This window comes from Juglans microcarpa x Juglans regia, chromosome 2S (genome assembly GCF_004785595.1).
Source record: "Juglans microcarpa x Juglans regia isolate MS1-56 chromosome 2S, Jm3101_v1.0, whole genome shotgun sequence".
Classification (NCBI taxonomy): domain Eukaryota; kingdom Viridiplantae; phylum Streptophyta; class Magnoliopsida; order Fagales; family Juglandaceae; genus Juglans; species Juglans microcarpa x Juglans regia.
Genome location: NC_054597.1, coordinates 6,781,755 through 6,804,224, shown reverse-complemented (window position 1 = coordinate 6,804,224; position 22,470 = coordinate 6,781,755). Strand labels below are relative to the sequence as shown.

General features: G+C 36.8%; 4 protein-coding genes across 7 annotated transcripts; 2 read left to right on the top strand and 2 right to left on the bottom strand.

Annotated features, from left to right (window-relative positions):
• The first annotated feature begins 15 nt into the window (after nt 1-15).
• LOC121252527 (pentatricopeptide repeat-containing protein At4g20740) lies at nt 16-3,061 on the top strand. Of its 2 annotated transcripts, none has more exons than XM_041152225.1 (2): nt 16-2,425; nt 2,878-3,061. In XM_041152225.1, the coding sequence occupies exon 1, from the start codon at nt 237-239 to the stop codon at nt 2,409-2,411; it is 2,175 nt and encodes a 724-aa protein (XP_041008159.1). In that variant the 5' UTR covers nt 16-236; the 3' UTR covers nt 2,412-2,425; nt 2,878-3,061. The 2 variants fall into 2 exon arrangements, with proteins under 2 accessions (XP_041008159.1, XP_041008160.1); XM_041152226.1 differs by having other exon boundaries at nt 2,851-3,055.
• Nucleotides 3,062-3,622: 561 nt separating this feature from the next.
• Nucleotides 3,623-10,495, bottom strand: LOC121251707 (NAD-dependent protein deacylase SRT2). 3 transcript variants are annotated; one of them, XM_041151038.1, is made up of 12 exons: nt 10,234-10,495; nt 9,006-9,051; nt 8,645-8,882; nt 8,347-8,412; nt 7,819-7,864; nt 6,958-7,118; nt 6,736-6,865; nt 5,939-6,103; nt 5,189-5,316; nt 4,315-4,414; nt 4,165-4,234; nt 3,623-3,935 (listed from the first exon to the last, which is right to left on the bottom strand). In XM_041151038.1, the coding sequence occupies exons 1-11, from the start codon at nt 10,276-10,278 to the stop codon at nt 4,178-4,180; spliced, it is 1,182 nt and encodes a 393-aa protein (XP_041006972.1). In that variant the 5' UTR covers nt 10,279-10,495; the 3' UTR covers nt 3,623-3,935; nt 4,165-4,177. The 3 variants fall into 3 exon arrangements, 2 of the variants coding, with proteins under 2 accessions (XP_041006972.1, XP_041006974.1); XM_041151040.1 differs by having other exon boundaries at nt 8,714-8,882; XR_005938096.1 differs by lacking the exon at nt 3,623-3,935 and having other exon boundaries at nt 4,187-4,234; nt 4,315-4,927.
• A 49-nt stretch (nt 10,496-10,544) lies between these two features.
• On the top strand, nt 10,545-14,930 carry LOC121251708 (psbP domain-containing protein 2, chloroplastic). Its single transcript, XM_041151041.1, has 4 exons — nt 10,545-11,160; nt 11,297-11,452; nt 12,947-13,277; nt 13,652-14,930. Exons 1-3 carry the CDS (start codon nt 10,780-10,782, stop codon nt 13,205-13,207), a joined length of 798 nt encoding a protein of 265 aa, XP_041006975.1. The 5' UTR covers nt 10,545-10,779; the 3' UTR covers nt 13,208-13,277; nt 13,652-14,930.
• A 989-nt stretch (nt 14,931-15,919) lies between these two features.
• Nucleotides 15,920-22,158, bottom strand: LOC121251706 (lipase-like PAD4). Its single transcript, XM_041151037.1, has 4 exons — nt 21,959-22,158; nt 21,487-21,817; nt 17,306-18,016; nt 15,920-16,940 (listed from the first exon to the last, which is right to left on the bottom strand). The coding sequence occupies exons 1-4, from the start codon at nt 21,976-21,978 to the stop codon at nt 16,125-16,127; spliced, it is 1,878 nt and encodes a 625-aa protein (XP_041006971.1). The 5' UTR covers nt 21,979-22,158; the 3' UTR covers nt 15,920-16,124.
• Between the last annotated feature and the right edge of the window lie 312 nt (nt 22,159-22,470).

Below are 22,470 nucleotides of genomic sequence, written 5' to 3'. Positions count from 1 at the left end.
GAGAGTTGGGTACGGACTACGGACCAACATCGTTTCTTCCTCGTACTGTAGAGAGAGAGAGAGAGAGAGAGAGAGTAAGCAAGACGGAGAGTATAAGCTTGGAGTTGGACGTTGTCATTCTTCGGAATGGAGGAGACGACGGGACACGAACAAGTGAACGAAGAGCAAGGAACAGAAGCTGAAGCTTAAGCTGAGATTGGACTAACGAAAAGGAAAGGCTTTACCCCCGAAAAATAATGCCGCCTCAATCCCCACCTCCCAAACCCCACAATTACTACTTCTTCTACGGCCACCGCAAGCCCTCCCAGAACCGTCCCGTCGTCCGCGGTGGCCTCTTCTCCAATCGCCAATCCCTCTCCCGGACCCAACCCCAACCCCAGCCCCAGCCCCAGCCGTTTCACCTTGAGAACTGGGACCCTCACTCCCTCCTCCATGGATCCCCCCCGTCCGCTTCTCCTCCTTCCCCTCCCCAAAACTTCTTCTCCTCCTCCCTCCGCCTCTCCCCTATCGCCCGATTCATTTCCGACTCCTTCCGCAAGAACCACTTCAGCTGGGGCCCACCCGTCGTCTCCGAGCTCAACAAGCTCCGCCGCGTCACCCCCAGCCTCGTTGCCGAGGTGCTCAAAGTCCAAACCGACCCCACCCTAGCCTCCAATTTCTTCCATTGGGCAGGTAAGCAGAAAGGCTTTAAGCATAATTTCGCTTCCTACAATGCTTTTGCCTATTGTTTAAACCGTAACAATCGATTTCGCGCCGCCGATCAATTGCCCGAGTTGATGGAATCCCAAGGCAAGCCACCTACCGAGAAACAATTTGAAATCTTGATCAGAATGCACTCGGATGCCAATAGGGGTCTTCGGGTTTACTACATTTATCAGAAAATGAAGAAATTTGGGGTCAAACCTAGAGTTTTTCTGTACAATAGGATTATCGATGCATTAGTTAAAACCGATCATCTAGATTTAGCGTTATCGGTTTATGAGGACTTCAGGAATGACGGTTTGGATGAAGAGAGTGTTACTTTCATGATTTTGATAAAAGGGTTGTGTAGAGCAGGGCGAATAAACGAAATGCTGGAAGTTTTGGGGAGAATGAGGACCAATTTGTGCAAGCCTGACGTCTTTGCGTACACAGCCATGGTGAAGGTTTTGGTTTCAGAGGGGAATTTGGATGGCTGTTTGACCGTTTGGGAGGAAATGAGAAGGGACAAGGTGGAGCCTGACGTGATGGCGTATGCCACTTTGGTTACAGGATTGTGCAAAGGTGGGAGGGGGGAGAGAGCTTATAAGTTTTTCAAGGAGATGAAGGAGAAGGGCTGTTTGATTGATAGAGTGATATATCGGTCTTTGGTTGAGGCATTTGTGATGGACGGAAAGATAGGGTTCGCATGTGGCTTGTTGAAGGACTTGGTGGATTCTGGGTATAGGGCTGATTTGGAGATCTATAATTCGCTTATTGAGGGTTTGTGTGGTGTGAAGCACGTTGATAAGGCTTACAAGCTTTTTCAAGTCACTGTGCAGGAGGGTCTTGAGCCAGACTTTGCGACTGTGAATCCTATGTTGGTATCATATGCTGAGATGAGTAGGATGGACGACTTTTGCAAGTTGCTCACTCAAATGCAGAAATTAAGATCTTCTGTCATCGATGATCTTTCTAAATTCTTTATGTTTATGGTTGGGAAGGCGGAGAGGACGCTGATGGCCGTAGAAGTGTTTGAAGACTTGAAAGGAAAAGGTTATTGTAGCGTTTCAATCTATAATATTCTTATGGAGGCTCTTCACAAGAGTGGGGAGGCCAAAAAGGCATTATCACTCTTTGATGAGATAAAGAAATCAACCTTTGAACCTGACTCATCGACCTATAGTATTGCAATTGTGTGCTTTATTGAGGTTGATGATATTAAAGAGTCATGTGCATGTTACAATAAAATCACAGAGTTGTCTTCGGTCCCTTCTGTTGCTGCTTATCGTGCTCTTGCTAAAGGGCTCTGCAAAACTGGAGAAATTGATGCAGCTCTGATGCTTGTTCGTGACTGCTTAGCCAACATTACAAGTGGTCCTATGGAGTTTAAGTATACTCTTACCATTCTTCATGCATGTAAATCAGGTGATGCTGAGATGGTGGTTGAGGTACTGAATGAAATGATGCAACAGAGATGTCCTCCAGATGATGTTATATACTCCGCTATCATTTCTGGCATGTGTAAGCATGGGACTATAGAAGAGGCAAGGAAAGTTTTCTCGAATTTGAAAGACCGCAAGCTGTTAACAGAAGCCAATATGATTGTGTATGATGAAATACTAGTTGAACATATGAAGAAGAAGGCAGCCGACTTGGTGGTGTGTGGATTGAAGTTTTTTGGTCTAGAGTCCAAGCTGAAAGCAAAGGGTTGTAGAGTGCTGTCAAGTTGAAAAATTGCACTCAGGTACTAGATTCATTGATTTATCTTACTGGTAACAATGAAAAACATACATAAAACCGAGAACCTGAGGGAGCTCAACTTTTTTATTTTGTTTGATGTGTTAAGAGAGCTCAACTTTTAGGTACTGTTTTGATTGTGAGATGAGATGAGATGAGATAATTTTAGATGAAAGTTGAAAAAAATATTGTTAAAATATTATTTTTTAATATTATTATTATTTTAGAATTTCAAAATGTTGAATTGTTCATTATATTTTGTGTGAGAATTTAAGAAAGTTGTAATGATGAGATGAGATGAGTTGAGAGTGTGTCTCAATCCAAATGAATCCTTAATTTGACTTGCCGTTATCTCAATCAATAGAATGCATGTTAACAGAGCCTAAGATTAAGTTCGTTTTTGTGGAGCTACTCATCTGTCATTGATTGTAGTTGCTCTACCGATTTCCTTCTCTGCAGAAAGTGGCTCATGGATTGGGGGTTCTCCATTGCAGTGTTTATGACCAGCTTCCGTTTATCACTTCTCAGAAGCAAAACAAAGTTGAAGAGAACCCTTGTGGTCCTTCTAGATAAGAACTTAAAAGACGGGATTTCCACAATGGCTGCAAATCCTTGTGACATGATTTGTAACAAAAGTTGATTTCGGAACAGATCGATTCCTCTACTGAATGGGATAGATTATAAAGCTCAAAACAACAAATGTCCATTCTGGCAAAGCAGAAACTACGGGAGAAGCCTCCATCTCCATTTGGGATATATGCATGTAATTTATCGATTATTCCCATTTCAGGAAAAAAAAAAAAAAGTGGACTCGGGGCAGAAACGGGCAAACTCCAGCCTATGCTTGAAGACTGAACTTTTACTTTTCAAAACCCACTTTTTTTTTTTTTTGCCGCCATGAAGGCAATGAGATGACAACGATGAATTATGAGAATTTTTTTACTGCCAACAGCTAATAAGCCTAAATACCCTGAATTTATATCTCTGAATTGTTTTTCTACGACTATGAAGCAAGTAATTGTTTGATCATGATAAGTTCTATAAAATTTCTTTTACTGATCATTGCCTGGAGTGGAAGAATTGTACACATTGGCATCTCATCCATTCACACAAAAAAAAAAGGGGGGGAAATTAAAAGAAAAATGAAGGTTTATGGTACATTTATAATTTGATCCCAAAATCGGTAAGTACAAAATAACAACAGTTTGCAAAGGGCTACTTATACCCTCAAATAATCGAATGGAAACTGCTAATCCATATGCATTTATTTAAAAGAAACAGAGAAATCTCTTTGCATGTTGGTAAAAGTAATTTTATGCACTTGCTTAGCCAGGTATTTCAATCTTCTCTACACCAGATCTATGATTCTCCCTTTATTCATTTTCAGGGAAAGGCCATTAGGCAATATATATTGACCAAAAGTGGAGCTAATAAAGCTGTCATTCCCGGATCTTGATGTACCCTTTAAAATCTTAAAGTGGATTGCCAATTGAGGGTAAAGGTTTCCGGCAGCATTTCTGAATGCAAAGGCAATGAAATCATTATTGCACTTACAATGGCACATGTAATTCACCCAACCATACTTCAAAAAGGACTCATCAGTCAGGAAAAGAATATGAGAAGAACAAAATATATGCAATTAAAAATAGACATTTGCTGAAACCATTACATGTCTGTGGTTTCCAAACTCCCAACAATCATGAAAATCAACACAAAGGAGAATGAAAGCTTAAGATTCTATTGTACCTTGTTCCAAGTATCACTGCATGAGAGCAGGGATGCTAAGGGATCCCAAGTCAAGCACTCTTGGCAGGATCTGTAACAATTCAAGTAAGAATCAATAAAGTCAATATCAGTGGGAGAACTAGCTACTGAGATGGTATCATGAAACTACACCTCTCCTACTCGGGCATTGATTTTCAAGCGCACAAAATCATCGGCCCGCGTGACACCTACGTTCACAATTGCAGTAGCAGCGCCTGCCTCAGAAGCAGCTCTGTGGAGTTCAATGTGAAAAGCCTTATCAGCTAAAGATTAAAAACACCAGGAGCAAATTGCATTGGTGGGTGAAAAAAAAAAGCTTCATCTGCCTCAATCAGAATATTGATAGTAAAACCAAACGTATCTTCCAGCATGAAATTAATTTCCTCTTTACAGGATGTTGAGAAGGGATTATACCATATATGCACATAGAAACAACATTCCAGACTACAGCCTTCATGAGACAGTCTTAGTGATGGAATCTTTAATTGCCTTTTGGAGTTCCCTTATGAGAAGGTCACGCCATTCAAAGTGAAGCTTTCAGTTATACAAGTGTTGATTGGTGAAGAGAACTTTATTCGAGGTTCACCCAAATAAGCAGAAGCTTGATAAATTCATGAGGATGCATCAACCAAACAGACTTAATCCCATGGAGGATGCATCGACCACATAGATTTAATCCCACCAAGCCAAACAGAAAATAACCATAAATTTTGTTTATCTGGTTCCTGTGAAAACTCACTTGCAACTGCAAAGTTATGATTATCTGTTATTAAATTCTATTGTAGCCCACTTATTTACTAAAAAAAAAAAAAAAAAGAAACTAAATAAATTATTCTATTGTAGCTCAGTGGCTCACTATCTTCTTGACGATGGTCCATAAACCACCATTCAATTGTACATGCTGCTGACTTTGTTAATTTAGGACCATGAAGTCAAGATAGAGTTATCAGGACGCTGAACTTTTATCTCAATTTGATGTGAATGATAGTACAGAATAAGTATGTACCTGACTAGTCGATAAGCAGACATGGTCATCAAAGACGATCCCAATACAAGAAATGCATCACATCCTTTTGCAGCTTCCATTGCCTTATCGGCACTATCTTTGGGGACATTATCACCAAAGAAAACAACCTTACGACAAGAGCATCGGAAAGACTGCCTTAATTAATTTTCCAGATACTTCAAAAGTTGTCATGTATGCAAAATTGCTGAGTGGAAATAGATAGAACAAAAATAACATACTAAAATATCACTGAAAGATTGAAAAATGCAAATGAGAAGTAAGATAACAGATGACCATCATTTTATTCCGTGTACTGTAATCACTCAGCATTCAAACAATTTACGAAATTCACAGACCTGCAATACATTGTGGTGCAATTTTCCCAGTTATTTTACATCAAAATCTACAAGAACCTTTTGATATTCTAAAGAGGACGATGTGTTCATTTGAATGGAATCAAGCTTGTCAAATATTTTATATTCCATCATGAAGATCTAGGCCATTTTTCCTAAAATTTTTTAAGTATTCTCCTAAAATTTAAAACTGCTTCTAGATCATTCTAGTGATTCTTAAGTCAGTTGCTAGCAAACAATACCCATAATGAGCCAGATCCAGTGAATTCCCATATATATTTGTCTGATGGTGCCTTGATCTAGGGGTTACATTCATGCTCCTATTTCTGTAAAATTATAGATGCTTTCCGTAAAATGTAAACTTAAAAATTTAAAATTTTGAAAGTGAGTATCTTACATCAGGTTTTAACACACCATTGCATTTTTCACAAGTAGGGATATGAAAATCCTCTTCCCAAAATTTTTCATCAATTTCAATATCACCATCAGGCCTTTGCTTCATGCCAAAGCTCTTGTCTGACCCAGGGCTGCCAAAATCCAAACTTTCAATTGCTGCTGCCCACTGCAGTAGAAAGTTAAAATCTTAGTCATCAGTCATGCATTCTAGAAGGTATCCCAAAACGAAAACCTAGCCAGTCTATAGTTCAAGTCATAGAAGGTCAGATAAAGTATTCATAAATTAGGGAACGATATCTGACAATGTTGCATGTCCTGCATACGAGATACACCAAAAACATAAAATACAGTTAAAAAAGCTGAAATTCAAATTCCCAGGTAGTCTCTATTCGTCATTCATAAATATCCCTTATCTCATTACTTATAAAAAAAAAAAAAAAAAAAATCCCCCATCTCGAAAGCTTAACCTAATAGCAAAAGGTAGATTTTTTTTATTTTTTTTATTTTTATAGTTAAACAAAAGGTAGATTTAATCATTCAAATGTCCAATACTGCCCTTTATGTGTGAGATCAGACTCCCTCTCATAAACAGAACCACATGAAATATTTAACTTAGATGGGAAATGTGGATGCAGGTTTTGAACTCAAGTTACTTTGATGAGATGCTAAATTACTACTTATACCGAAGGTTTAAGTTGATTGGAAATGGTAAATTTAATCAATATTTGAATAAATGTAGCCAGTAATGTAGCATGAGAAGCTTAGACAATCTAGAAAGGATAAACTTCTCAAACTAACCTTTGGATTAAGCTCCTTCACTTGCTCCTGGAATAAATTCCGATTAAAAGAAAAACCACAATCTAGACAAGCTACAGTATATACAGTCCCATGTAGTTCAAGCGGGTTGCTACCAGCATGATGATGCAACCTGAAACAGGATAATTACAAATTGGTCCCTTTAAGCTTGCTCCTTACAATTAGGGATTCTCATTCAAGGGTTAAGGAGGTACAACTAGTTACCTATCAACATTTTGTGTAATCATAAAATTTATATGGCCGGCCCTTTCTAGAGATGCTAAAGCCATATGAGCTGCACCAGGCTGTGCTGCAGAAAACCGTCTCCATCCTGCATAGCTTCTTGCCCAATACCGCCTACGGGCCCGACTGGATCGCAGAAACTCCTGTTGAGAATCCCAAAATATTAGGACTTATATATGAAACTTAGAAATACAAACAACAGTAATTGACAAAGTGAATATTCATAGATTTGGTTAATGGTGTCAAAATTTGGCAACAATTAAGCAGATAATTTCCCTGGAGAAATTTTAGGGAAAGAAAAAGTTGTGATTAAATGGATTGCCCCCAATTGAAACAGAAGTACCAACCATGTGAACTGCTATGTCAATATGATTTGGGCCAATGACATGCTTCTATAATTAAAGAAACTTTGAATTATAAAGGAATTTCAAGGGAAGGATATATTTTAGATCTTTACACCAGAATAAATATTTCCCAATGAGAAGCAAGAAAGCTAGTTCAAGTTGTTCAACCCCCACCCCCCCCCCCCTGCGCGCGCGCGCGAGAGAGAGAGAGAGAGAGAGAGAGAGAGATTAAATGAGATAATCACCAATACAAAACTAGTTTTGGGGAACAACAAAGAATACTCCAGAACTAAAATCTAGAAATAAAATCTTCCAAACACAATAATATCATCAAGATTCAAGACCTACCTTGACTTATAGAATTGAAGAAATTTTCTTTAAATAAATATTATACCAAGCTCTATGTGTTCATAATATATCTAAAAACTTTTGTAGGATGCTATATAAAAAAGAATACTGCAGTAAGAGATAAATATCACAGCACATGCCTTCAGATCACCTGATGGGTAATTGGTTTGAAACCAGAACTATAAGCTCCATTGGGGCTGCAAGATGATAATACAAGACAATATTATTTGAAAAAGTAGAAAACTACTCTTTGGGGGTAAATAAAAGAGAAAGAAATACCAGGTGATACAGTCTATGATCTCAATATTAAAATAAAAAATTAAGATATATATTAGAATCCATGTAAACCTTGAAAAGGAGGCATCGCTTTACTCATCATCTAAGATGAATCCCACATCAGTGCCTTAAAAATTTACAGTGCGACGTATTGACAGCAAGAAAGCTAAATGAACTTAAACACTAACTCCAAAAAAATGTAACAACAAGGTTCGCCTTTTAGATGACCACATACTTATCTGCTTTCCAATCAGTAAAAAAGGAGCTTTTAAAATAGGAACATTCCAGAATCTTTAATTATATAAGTTACCTTTTAATGTTACACCACATATACTAGCTCAGTATAAAAAACAATGTTAGTGGGTATTATATAAGCTTACAACAACCAAAGTGGAGGTAGAACCTTCTATAATCAGGAATCCCACACTCTGTGCTAATTCCGGCTCCAGTCAATGCTGTGAGCTTGGTGCTGCAAGATAACAAATAACCGATGTAACAGAACCAGGTGAGAAAGCTTAAAGTAAATAAAAAGATCAAAGCTAAACATTTGGAATCACAAGATATTTCACTCAGAAAATAACTCCATAAGCAACACAAAATTTTCAAACGAAAAAAAAATATGCGAATATCTCTTGGAAAGACGTTCCTTTGTAAGATACGCCTTTTGTTGGATTCACCGGAGAAGACGTGTATAAGATTACCTTTGATCAAAAAATTGATACAAAAGCTTGACATCGTTGATGCTAGGAGGATCTGAATCAGGAACTAACTTCTTATCCCTCAAAAAATTTGTAGACACCTTTTCTTCTCTCCCCGATGAGGTCCCAGGGATTGAAACCCGGCATGAAGTTTGTACAGACTTTACAGGACCCCGGAACAATATGACTCTTCTTCCTCTGCTTGGAGATTGCCATTTGTTGCTGCTTGATTGAACAACACCTAAAAATAACAAAAAGATTTCAACCACATAATATCATCATCCTCGCCAAACTAAAAAGAAGAAAAGTCGGATAGTTATTTGATATCGCTAAGAGATTTGATAGATAGCATGGGCATACTTGCCTGTCACAATGCCCCCCAGCACTTCACTTGTTGCACTTCCGAGGGCCTGCAAAACCAAACTGAATAATTTACTATCAAGCAATTCAAGCTGCAACTGGACATATCCATGGAGAAAATGATGTTGAATTACATAATCAAACAGCAAACACTACTTTTCTTGTAGTCAATTACATATGCGTGTATAAATTTCTGAGTAAATAGCTGAGAAAATTTAATGGCATTTCCATTCTGCATAGTTACCAAAAAATAATTAATCTCCAATTATTATTTATGATAACATAAAGCTACAAATATACTCCGATATGCATGCATAAGATTGCAAATGAAGTTATTGTGTGCTTTCAGTCAGATGATACCAAGTTTTAAAGGGCATTATGTGAAGCTCCAAATCAACGGATCGACTGTGAAGGTGTCATATTGGATGCATATGAAAGTATAAATAATTTCACGGACTCTGATTAATTACGACATGTCCTATTGGGGTTTTATGCAGATGAGACTTGCATTTGCTCGTTTCGTTATAAATGGTATTAGAGTCAATCTCATATTGTCAAGTGAGACTGGGGCATAAATTTTAAATATTTGAGTGGGTGAAATTTATGAAAAACTTCACTGTCAAATTCCAGTCTGGAACCATTATGAAGAAACATAAAAAAAAAAAGTTGTATTACAATAGCATTCACATCAGAAGCAAGACATGGTTATACCCCACGAAATAGGAGGGATAATGTTTGAAACAAGGATCCAGAAGCTTCAAAAACACCTGCTTGTGGTACATGGTCATTGTAAATTAGATATCATCATATCAGGCTCTAGGAAGCAATCGGTTCAATTCCACGATTGTATGTTCCATGAGAATGTATTCAACTTTCCAAAAATAATAATAATAATAATAAGAGTATCCAACTTTTCCTAGCCTCCAGACAGCCAGTTTCAGAAGTTGACTTTTAGTAAACACCTTTCCACTTTCTACCCAAAACACAATGCTAAACAGAAATTCTGATTCATATGCAGTTATTGTTTCATCTCACATCTCAAGTAATAAATCCTTATCTAACTCGCAACTAAGTTATAATTCTTCAAAGAAATAAACTACCAACCAGAAAAATCGATAAATGAGCAATATTCATCAGTATATGAGAAAACTAACAACGAGTCAACGACTGTAGCGATAAATACAAAGAATGAGAGAGAGAGAGAGAGAGAGAGAGAGAGCATTGGAACTGACAGAGAAGAAGGGTGGGTGGGAAGGGAAGCGCATGAGCACCGCCATTTCGGAATTGGCTTTGAAAATCAAATTTCTAGTGCGCGAAGTCAATTTCTGTTTCTTTCTCAGCAAAAGTGGTCGGAATTTGGCAAAGCAAATGGAGAACAAGCAGAGGCTATTTCGCCCGCGCGGGGGAGAGGGTGGTGTTTCTAATCACAAGCTCTAAGCACTGGACGTATCGGGTGGTACCGTTTCCACGTTGCATAATTCCCCAACATCAAATAATCACTTTTTTTTTGTCAAAAAAAAAAAAAAAAAAAAAAGTGGTCGGTGCCTTGTATTTTTGACTTTAGGCTGTGTTTGTTTGGCATGAAAATATTTTCGATTGAAATAGCATCCGTAGCTCGGTGTTCGGTTAATTAAAGATGCTGCGACAAAATATTTTTCACAAAAATATATATTACGTTGAAAGAAAATATGGATAAAGAAATATTATGAGCCGCCAAAAATATTTGGAGATAGCAGACTGCTCCGAGTGTACGAAACATCATTTATCTGAAAGGGCAAATGAGGTTCTTAGAGGCCGTCCTCGTGCTCTCTAATGGCTTTGCAGATTTGCTTCCTCTCTCTCACCGCAATCTCTTCAATCATAGTTATGGTTCAACATCCTCTTCTCCCAGAAACCTCTTCCCGATGTCATTGCCCAAAGATTCCTTTTTATCGACTCGACAACCGAACCCAAAGAGCAGTTACAATGATCCCGACAAAGATGCATTCGTATCACAATGTTTGAGCAAGAGGAAGCTCAACCTCGCAATTCTTGCAGTCTTTTCATATGGGTTTTTGCCAAACATATCAGAGTCCATTTTTGCTGAAGAATTAGAGCTCCAAAGGTACATAGACGCCAAGGAGGGTTTCACTCTCCTCAGACCCTCTTCTTGGATCCAGGTACTCACTCTTCTCTCTCTACTCTTACCTTACATTTATATCTTTTTCTATCTTTAATTGAAGAGATGTAATCAGACAAACCAACACAGTTTCGGTAATGTTGTTTGAATAATTGAGATTAGTTCTGGTTGAATAGGTCGATAAAGCGGGGGCAGCTGTTCTGTTTGAGGAGGCAAATAAGGGAAGTAACAATGTTGGAGTTATAGTAAACCCTGTTCGTCTTACAAGTCTGGGAGAGTTTGGGAGTCCCCAATTTGTAGTTGATAAGCTCATACAAGCTGAAAGGCGCAAGGTAACTTCAGTGTGTTTTTTTTTCCTGGTTGGTATTGTTTATGTTTATCGGTGTTGCCGTGTTGGTGATGATTGCATTTGTGACTTGAATTGAATAACATTGAAAAAAGAAGACTTGAACGAAGTTCCACCATAATGTTGTTGATTCTTAGAAATCTTAAAAGGAATTTCCCAACGAACACATCCCGGATGGACTCGGATCGGCCAGAAATGGGCATGACTACACATTTTGAAGGTTTTGTAGCTAACAAAATACCCTTGATTTTATTTTTTGGCGAGTACATCCCTTATGGTTTTTATTTCGTTTTTAAATCTCTCTATTGATATGTCTATCAGCTTTCGCTAGAAACATCTGAAGGCCAAGGTTTTCCAAATACTTTTGACTTGTTTGTGCAACTGTAAAACCATTGCTTACATAAGATTGAAACGCAGCCGACCAATTTGGTCATTTTTGTTGTTTATTAACTTATGGTTGGTGGATGAAGCAACTTTTTTTGTCTACTGAAAACAGTTCTATTCTTTCAAGATAACCTCATCCTCCAAGCTGGGATAACTTCAAATGACCAATGATTTATATCGTGTTTCTTTTACAAGCATCAGTGTAAACAAGTGGAGGGGACAAATGAGGCTTCTATGATAGAAAGTTCACATGAGCTGCTTTCATCAATTAACCATCTTTTTTGCATACCAGGGATGTATAGTGAGGAGGTCGATGTTGTTTTCTAATGGTAGCTGGTAAATCTAAGTTAGGTCTAAGCTAAGATGTTTCGAGACAAGCTCTTAATAATATAAATGCACGCTAAAATATAGTAACTTTAAGAAGATTAGGGGTACTAATGAAGAGTTAAGATTATTGCTTGGTTATTATGAGAGTGGACTTTTTTTGTCATCTAGTTTGACTGCACCAAACCAGAGTTTAGTTATTTTGCTGTTGCCATAATTATAAGGAGGAGACTTTTTTTCTGTGTCAATGAGTAACCTCAAATCTTTGGTTAACTCCATCAACTCAACTCAATTAAGCCTTTATCTCAACTAAATTCAGGTCAGGTTTATGGATTCTTGTCAACAAATGGGGTCAGCCACATGCATTTTAAAAATCATGCAATCTATTTCCTTCCTATTTGAAGTCACTTTTCACTAGTCATATTCTTTTAGGTAGCTGTGGTTATGAGTCTGATTTTTATTTCCTTTACACGAATACCACCTTAGCACCCAGAAGGCTCCTTTATTATGTGAACGATAATCTGAACATTTTTGGAGGTGAACCATTACCATTGTGGCTTATTCACTGATTGAATGTCAGAATATAACGTTGGAAGTTTCAGTTACAGAAACAGCCTAAGTTATGTGTATGCAACCCTAGACTTTTTATTTAGTCATCACAACTCTGGCTAGATGATGCTTGGTTGAACTTTCTGCAGCTTATTTATTTAGCAGTTCTCTCGTTTTATAAGAAAATTCATGGCAAGCAGTCATGAGTTCTCTTGTCATATAGGAAAGTACAAATGGTGCTGAGGTAATTTCAGCCACAGAGAGATCTAGCCAGGGAGGCTTACAAGTGTACGAGTTTGAGTATAAGGTGGACAGCACAAGGGGAGGGATTAAAAGGATCTTTTCAGCTGCATTTGTGGCCTCAAAGAAGCTCTACCTTCTAAATATTGCTCACTCAGACAAACCAGAGAGTCCTCTTGACGTCCACACAAGAAAGATGTTGGAGCAAGTTCTTCATTCATTTGATGCAGTATCTTTAACATGACATCGCAGCAGCTTCTTGTGTCAAGGTGACTTCATTTTTTATGCCTTTGCTTGAGTCTGCAAAAGCCAAGGTAATGCTAATCTCTTGTCTTGTGTTCGGTTAATGTTGGAAACACAAACACATTGATATGATAGAGTCCATTACACTTTTTTTCTCAGGTCACTTGATAGCTTTAGCCCATCTTTTAGCATAAATTCATTATCAAAACTACTTGTCAGTTGTCTCGTGGGTTCGTTCCACTAATGAATCTTGACATACATTCACGGATACCTAGTTCTCATGCACATGCATAAGCATACATAAGTACAGCAAATAGGTATATTTCATATTTCATTCCCTTGGGCCATGAAAAGCATTGAAATATGAGAATCATCACTCTATGTAGTTGCCCATTTAGAAGGATTGTCATTATCATCTCAGTTCACTGTATCCTTTCACAATCAGATGCCAATGCTCCAGAATGGAATTGATCTTTGCTGATGGGATCTAAACAGTGGAGAATCATCCTCTGAGGCATTGAACAAGAACAGACAGATCTTTTAAGGCTTTAACAATCCCTTCAAGAGGTGGTGAACAGTATGACAGGTGTTTCTGAATTTGCTGAGAGTTTGATTTTGTTCATTTTTATTTGGGTAAACAGTCTTGAGCAGTAAAATAATACTGTTTGCTTTTTTATTTTTTATTTTTCCTAATCTTAATTATTTGACTAAAACTTCTTCAATAAATGCCTTTTTCTATTTTAAACATTGTCATGATACTCTAGTTTGTATGCCATATTCTCTTTCAGCTGGTGTACAGTGATACCTTTTCTTTTTTATTCGTGCTGTGTTGTTTTGTTTCTCGTGATGACATCCACATTTACAGCTACTAGTGTTACTTTATATATTGTAGAATACTACTACTGAATAAGTAAATAAAAAAGCAATCTACACTATTATCTTTAAAAATTCAAAATCTCTTTCTTTCATCAAAACAAAAGAAAAAAGGAAAACCAAAGTCAAAAGATCTTCAGGTATGTGAAATTTTGTTGCTATTACTATTGAACACTTGCACAAGGAAAATATAAGTAACCAGCAATAGATGGTGCAAGTTGTTGGCTAACTGACCATTCTCTTGCATATTTTGATTTACAAAATAATCTTCCCAACAGAAGTTATATTATCAGATTACATCTTCCTACTAACAGATCACATTTTCTCAAACACATCGGCAGTTATATGCTGGTCCTAGAATTCTTCAATCTGATTATAATGTTTTGGTTTGTTGATCATGCTTAGCAGTTTCTAATTGTTAAAAGGGGCATCCCCCAAAGTGATTGTTGTTTGATGTGCAACATGGGCGTGAAATATTTTATTTGTGTCATGTTTAAACACCTCTTTGTAAACAATGCATCTCTGGCTTAGTCCTCACACCCTTGTGGGTTAACGGATCTAATAAGATTCGCAGAGATATATCCGACCTCAGCGACATCCTACAGGGCTTCTTGCTTTTGTTTATTCTCTCTTTTCCGTTGGTAACATTTGGACTATTACTTTTTATATCAATTTCTTATAGGACTAGTGCCTTGATGAGTAATGAATCATGAAATATATGCATAAATAAAGTAGATGCGGAAATATCAAGATCATTCACGTAGCATCTTGTTAATCTAAGATTCAAAATCGCTAGCTACATCTAAACTACTTGAACTTTACCCTGTAGTGACCCTCTCCAAAACATATAGCGAAAAAAAAGAGTCACCTAGTGGTCAAGGGATGAGTGATAGGCGTACACATCCTGATTTCAGATTTCAGGGGATGCTTGGGGAATGAGATGGGAAGAGAATTTTGTGAATATTAGTGTAATAGTTTGAGTTAAGATTTTTATTAGGTTTTGGGAAAGAAGAGAGAAAAAGTTGATAAAAAATATTATAAAGTTAAAATATTGTTATAATATAGTTTTTTAATATTCTTTTTGTTTTGAAATTTGAAAAAGTAGTATTATTTTTTGTATTTTGTTTGGAAGTTTGAGAAAATTGTAATGATTGGGTAATGATTAGATGAAAAAGTTGAAGATTTGAAATTAAAAAGTGTTTGTGTTTGAGTGATGTTTGAGAAGAAAATTATGAGAAATTTTGAGATGAGATGAGATATGAGAAATTTTTTGGATAGTGAGTTGAGATGAGATAAGTTGAGGTTGTTTGTAAATAGTAGTGAAATATTTGAGTTGAGATGAGATGAGTTAGAAATAATCTGAGTTAAAATATTTTATGGGGTTTTGGGAAAGTAGAGAAAAAAAATTGAATAAAAATATTATAATGTTAAAATATTATTAGAATATAATTTTTTAATATAATTTTTGTTTTAGGATTTGAAAAATTTGAATTGTTTTTTGTGTTTTGTTTGAAAATTTGAGAAAGTTGTAATGATTAGATAATGATTAGATGAAAAAGTGGAATATCTGAAATTGAAAAGTGTTTGTATTTGTGGTGTTTGGATATTGAGATGAGATGAGATGAAATAGAGGCTTTCATTATCCAAACCATGCCGAGTTCTCTTGGATTACCTTATAAATGGTTTTAGCAGGTGGATTCGTGTATTTAAAGTTCACTACCTAAGAGTGGATGGGATTTCATGTCATCAAAAAGCATATACTAACAAAATTGATGGCAGGCAACTATAGTGCTTCTCTGTCAGCAATGGTTCGTACAGCTATTTTAAGGTAGGAATATTTCTGCATAAGATATGCATCCAAGTAAATACAAGCCATATTGTACCAAACATACAAGCATATTTCGATTGGATTGAGAGATGAGATGAAATGAGTTGAGATGACTTATGAATAGTAGTGAGATTTGTGAGTTGAAATTTGTGAATAGTAGTGAGATGATTTCAACTCATCTCTCAATCAAAACCGGCTAAGATCCCTGGAGAATAGTCTAAGGAACCATCCCCCCTTCCACAAAACTCGGAAACTGAGGAGGGAAGTGCTGCAGCAACTCTGATTTTAATGCTCCGTAGTCTTTCACCCACAAACTATAGCTTGAATTCTTTGCCAGAACGTCTTTAGACACTTCCCTACTGTCCACCAATTTCGTTGCATACTTTGCGAACGCATCAATATTCTTCCACAACAGATCCAGCTTAGTCATGTCACTTTCACTTCTGAAGCTGTCAAGCCATTCCCTTGCTTCCTCCACCCTCGCCCAAAAGCATGAATCCTGAGTCAAGCTTGCGAATTTGCTCCTCTTATACTCTTCTCTCCCCCTAGACTTTTCCTCTTTCTCTTTCCACCACCTATCAAAAATCTCGTACCTTCTCTCTCTTCCATACTTCAGGTAATGGCCCTTGACCCGGTGCATGCCTTTTCCATAGTATTCAGCAATGTCCAGTGGCTCAACCAGTAGTTTATAGAACTGGGAAGCGTTTATCCATTTGTCTCGCCTATCAAAATCATAAGTCAGTTGATTGTTATCCAGCATAGAGATTAGATCGTTCCAGAAATTGGCAAGCTTGATCCGGTTCATGTTAACCCTGTACTCCCTTCTTGAGTTTGATACCCTAAGCTTGAAGCAATCATAGTACCCCATGTTATCATCAGACTCATCACAAGATGCTTTGTACCATTCTATCTCAGCCCTGTAAGGTGCATATTTCGATAAGCGGACAGCCAGCTCGGCATTCTTCAGGTTTGGAGTGCGACCCATCCTCCTCGCCATCCTCAGGCAGTCTTTTGCTGCTCCAGTAACTGATTGCTATAGGAAAATAAAGGAGATATATCATATATGTGGTTCAAGTAAAATCACCTCATTGCAATGATAACTGTTAAATCTCTATAAGAATATTTAAGGAACCACTATGAACATGTTGATGTTTGTATTGGAAAAGAGGATTGGTTTTTAGAGCTAAAATATGAAAGAAAATATTTTCTTTTTTAGGTAAACCATACCGATGATGACATGTCAAATTGAAAAAGAAAAAAGCAGAGAATTTTCTCTTGCAAATCTGCTCCTACCATGTCAGAGGTGTGGAGGGTGTTATCCATGACCACTTACAAGTAGAATGACTCCCGAAGAACAATGTTTTCATGACCTGAATTGGGATGGATAGAATGCAGTACCTGGCTATCTATCCCTAGAGACTGCAACGCCAAAGCAACCCCTGCTTCATAGCTCGTCTCAGGAAGATCAGCTTGCATGAAGCTTCTCTGGTTCATAAACTGCACAGAAGATTTTCCCACATAATCTCCATAGCTGAGATGATCCTCAATACTGCTACTCGGAGAGCCGGTCATAAGAAGCAAATGCATCATCTTAGTCACAGATGCAGCATTATCCACACAAACTGCTCCCTCTTCAGAACAAAACAAGTAGCTCCCCAGCGGACAAAACAAACTGGTCTCTTCTCCTGCATGTGCTAAACCTTCCATATGAGACAAGACAAACCGAAAGAGCTCAGCTTTATCTTCATCGCGCAATTGGACAAGCTTGCCTAACTGTGGAGAATCCATGGAGAAGTGCCAATATTGCAGCAGGGAATGCAGTTGAGGAGCGAGGGATAATGTCGGAGGAGCAAAGAGCAGTCTCGGCATGATGTCATGCTTTGAGACTACTTGACAGAAGTTGCCACCCCATCTTTCTCGCAGGATTGCTCGGGAAAGGGAGCCATTGCCGAGCAATGGAGAGCCGAATGTGATGCAGAGGACTTGTAAAGGAGAGGACACAGATTGGAGGTAAGAGAGGAGCCAAAGAGTGCAAAGAGAGGCTGTTGTTCCTCCTATTGAATGGCCTGTGACAATAATTGACTTGCTTCTCTCCATTAGTGCCGAAATCTGATTCCATGTTTGAACTTAATTTGTTAGTTTAAACTCTAAGTCTCCGTTTGGATACAGAAACGGTTTCGTTTCATCTCATCTCATTTCATTATTATAACTTTCTCAAATTCTCACACAAAATATAATAAAGAATTCAACTTTTTTAAATCTTAAAACAATAATAATATTAAAAAATAATATTATGATAATATTTTATTCAACTTTTATCTAAAATCATCACATCTCATCTCACTATCCAAATGGGGCATAAATCATGCACTAACTATGAAACTTTAGAACTTGGAACAAATTTCATATTCTGTAAATTTACTCTGTTTTTTTCATAGGTTTGCATAATTGTGAAGAAAAATAAAGGGTTGATTACATTTTCATGATAAACTATCGTCTCAATCTTACTTGTACCAATACATATTTGACTCTGTCAGTCAGACTCGGGTTTTAATTCGAGGCGTTACACTTCCTCCCCTGTCAAACTGATGCATAAGAAAAGTCAAAATTACCTAGTTATCACTGTTTTTGACAGGAGAAATGAGAACATTGTACTAAATTACTAAACTAACCCAGAATAAAACCTAATTATGTTGACATGGGTAGTTTAGTGACCAAGTTTATTTCATTTCATTTCCTTCTAATTTGTACTTTGGAATTAAAGTCAAGACTCAAGCGTGATGATATTGAAAATTTTCCAAGTCTCATAACAAAATAAATATTTTATTTAATTTTCATTTTATCTCATCTCAAGTCATTATCCAAACCTTCCACAAAGACTGCCAATTACTGTTGCTAGTTCGACTACACGAGTCTCAGCATTCACCAAAAGTCTTATTTATAAATAGATCATAAAAAAAAAATGGCCTCTTGGTCATTCGAGTGGGTGTTTTATATTTTCTTCCCCTTGACCCAGAGAGCTGAGGGAGAGAGAAATCTGATATTGAAATTAATAATTGAGGCATAAAAAACTATGAAAACTTTATCCGAGTAGACCAGAAAAAGGCTAATCAGAAAGTGACGGCAACCAAACAGTGCTTAAAAAAAATCTAAGAAAAAGATATTTCATCATATAAAAGTCGATCGGACTAAATAATCACATATATATATATATATATATATATATATATATATATAAACCTCTAGGCTCTTGCCGACAGACATGATGATGAGTTCAAGATACTAGATAACATAGTTTTCGTCTTTATTTGTTAGTGCTGTATACTGTTGTCTCTATTAATTTTGCAATGAAACAAAAATATTTGTTCGTGCTACTGTTATATTCTTTACATTATATTCTTTACATTCTTTTGTTAAATATATAACTCATCCGAAGAATGAGAGATCAGTAGTACCTAATAATTGAATAAGTAGAGGAAAAACATCACGTCTGAATTTGAGAGTTTAATTTTAACTAAAAGATAAAAAATAGACACGTAAAGTAAATTTTATAATATTTATTATTGTCTGTATAAATATCTCGGATACAAATATACGTGATGTGACACTTCTACTCGAGAGGGCAGACGTGAAAAGAAGCATACAACAAGGATTATTACTTCTAAATTAGTACTCACCTTGAGATTTGATTAATATGTATACTTATTTTTAGTCAAGACAAGCACAAGAAGTTCCATGCACGCTTTATGAAATGGACCACATGATCAACTACTTCATGTTGCACTACCATTCAAGACTAGGGCTGTTGTGAAAGGAAGCCTCCAGGGATTATATTTACTTCTAAAGTCACCTTGAGATTTGATTAATATCTATATATATATACCTTGAGATTTGATTAATATCTATATATATATATATATATAGGTACTAGTACTGATAGTCAAAGACAAGCACAAGAAGTTCCATTGCACGCTTTTTGCAAGAAGCTGAAGAAAGGATATTGAAGCTTGAGCTTGACCTCCCAACAAGCTAACACAGACAAAAAGATAATTTGGACTGAAGCTTTTAACTTTACCTCCCGGCGGCCATCCAACTGCCATTCAAACAGGCCAGCTAGCCGGCCAGCAAACAGATCAGTTTGGTACGTTGAAATCTTTTTTTATTATGGGGGGATTTGGTGTTGTATTGTACGTTTTGAGTTATCGACCTAGCTCATTTTTCCCCACTAATTAATTAATTAAATTAATTATATATATATAAGTAAGCTTATCAACTGATCTCGATCCCTTTATTAAAAGTGCTTGCATTATCGATGAGGTGATGACAAGTGCAACAACTTTCAACTTTTAAGGTCTTTTTATTTGCATTTTTGCGGTCTTTTTTATTTTCGCTTTTTTAAAGGTTTGCACATGGGGATCGATGATGATCTTGTGGGGATCGATGATGAGCCCTCATGATCAACTTTTTTCAACATTATTAATCCTAAACGTAGAAAGTGCATTCATACTGATCCCTTAAACACTTTTTTCTCCTTTATAATCTTTCACCTTAAAAGATCTATTTGGAGCAACCTTAGGAAATGCACATTATAATACATATTATATTATAAGCTTGCTACGTACAAGCGGTTTGGTGCGCTAAACCGAATATCGATGTTGACATGATTTTTTTTTTATTGAAAAGAAAAAAAAATTTGAGAGAAGAAGAAGGTCCTTTGTCTCACAAAAATTATTTCTGTCTCAATTAGTACCGTTTCATTAAACAGATGTCTTACATGTCAGCATTGGTGCACAGTTTGATATTACGCAAACTCGCTTGCAAGAAGACTTTTCCTTAATTATATCATTGTAGTCATTGGCTATACAAACAGCTAGCTAGAGAGACAGATCAGAGACAATTATATATACCACATAGCTGATGATCCCAATCCCCCATAAAAATCCTGCTAATAATCCTAATTTAGATCGAGCAACGTTGGTAATATAATCATGGAGTCAGGGATTCAAACAAACAGACAGATAAAAGAATATCCCAAAGCTTCCATCCCCAAACCTTGTTAATTGTTATATATAATCTTCAAAATACGTTGAACTCTCAACTATAATCGAGAATTAAGAAATCTAGCTAGCTAGGCAATAAAATTCTTGAAATTCTGGGGATATTTCCCTTCTTATAAGCATATAAAATATGAAAAATTCTACTCATCATCAATTTTCTCATCATCCCATGCATGATATGGCATCTCCAATCATTTAATACTACATCATAGAATGATGAGTAGCATTACTCATAAAATATTGTAATATTGCTACCAATGCAATATATATTCATTGAAATAGAGGAATAAAACTCAATATTGCAAAAGCTCCCAAAAGGGCATGCAAGTTGCAACCAAATTGCACTCAATCAAAATCAGCAGACAACGATTATATCTATATATATATATATATATATATATATATATATATATTACTTTAATCTTTGAACTCAAAGCATGCATTATTGAAAAATTTTCTTAAATTAATTTCACCTCTTCCTTAATTTTCTGGATTAAAATGAAGTAGAAATTAATTACTAACCTGTTCTTTGAAACTGGAGGAAACATACATAGACAGAAAAAGATGTAACATCCCATCATCCACCTTGATTGGTTCCTCCCCTTCATTGAGGCGGTTTTGTCGGAAGAACAGGTTGTTCCCGGCGCTCTCCAATGGCACCAAGTTTCTGCAACTGGGTTCTGAGCTACCAGCCATTTGGATGCCAGAAAAAGCAATATAACCAACATCTCCAACTCCATCCGAGACAAAACTGCCTCGCGCAGTGGTGTTGGCGATGCTGCATAGCCTCCATGACTCCGACAGCAATGGTGTGGATGCCAGGAAAGTAGCCAGAACCTCGCTGGTTTCGAACCTGATGGTCAACGTAGTTGGTTAAATTTTCAGGGAGCAGCAGTACTACTACTATTAATAAGTACTTTAATTTCAAGAGAAAATTAAGAACTTCTTGGTCAAATCCAATAATAAGATCATGTATCAAGGTGGAGTAACTTACGATGAAGCTTCGGCATCCATGGACTAGATCAGTTGTTTTAGTTTCTTGCTAATTCAAAGGTTTGAACTTTGAAGCGACTCTTTGATGATCAGAAAGGAAGGAAGGAAGAAAGAAAGTTGAGTGCGCAGTACGTAGTGAGGATTTGAAATACATGGATTCAGGCAGCTAAATATTGCTAATTGGGTCACGGCCATAAAAAAAATAAAAAATAAAAAACAGTGATTATAATTTGATTGATTGGAGTCTGAGTCTGGTCTCTGGGGTCAATTTGTCATGTAATTGGAGGGAGTATACGGAGTCCCCACTGAGCCATCATCATCTTCCAATTATCTGTGTATATCATGCAAAGCAGTACTGAGCAACTTAGTAATTATAATACCGCGTGAGAGAGACATGCAGAGAGTCAATTAAAAAAGTCGACCATGGATCAATATCGATCACCCATTCATAGTTCATCATCGTATATATATGTAGGACCCGCATGCAAGGCGATCATGATCATCATCGTCAGG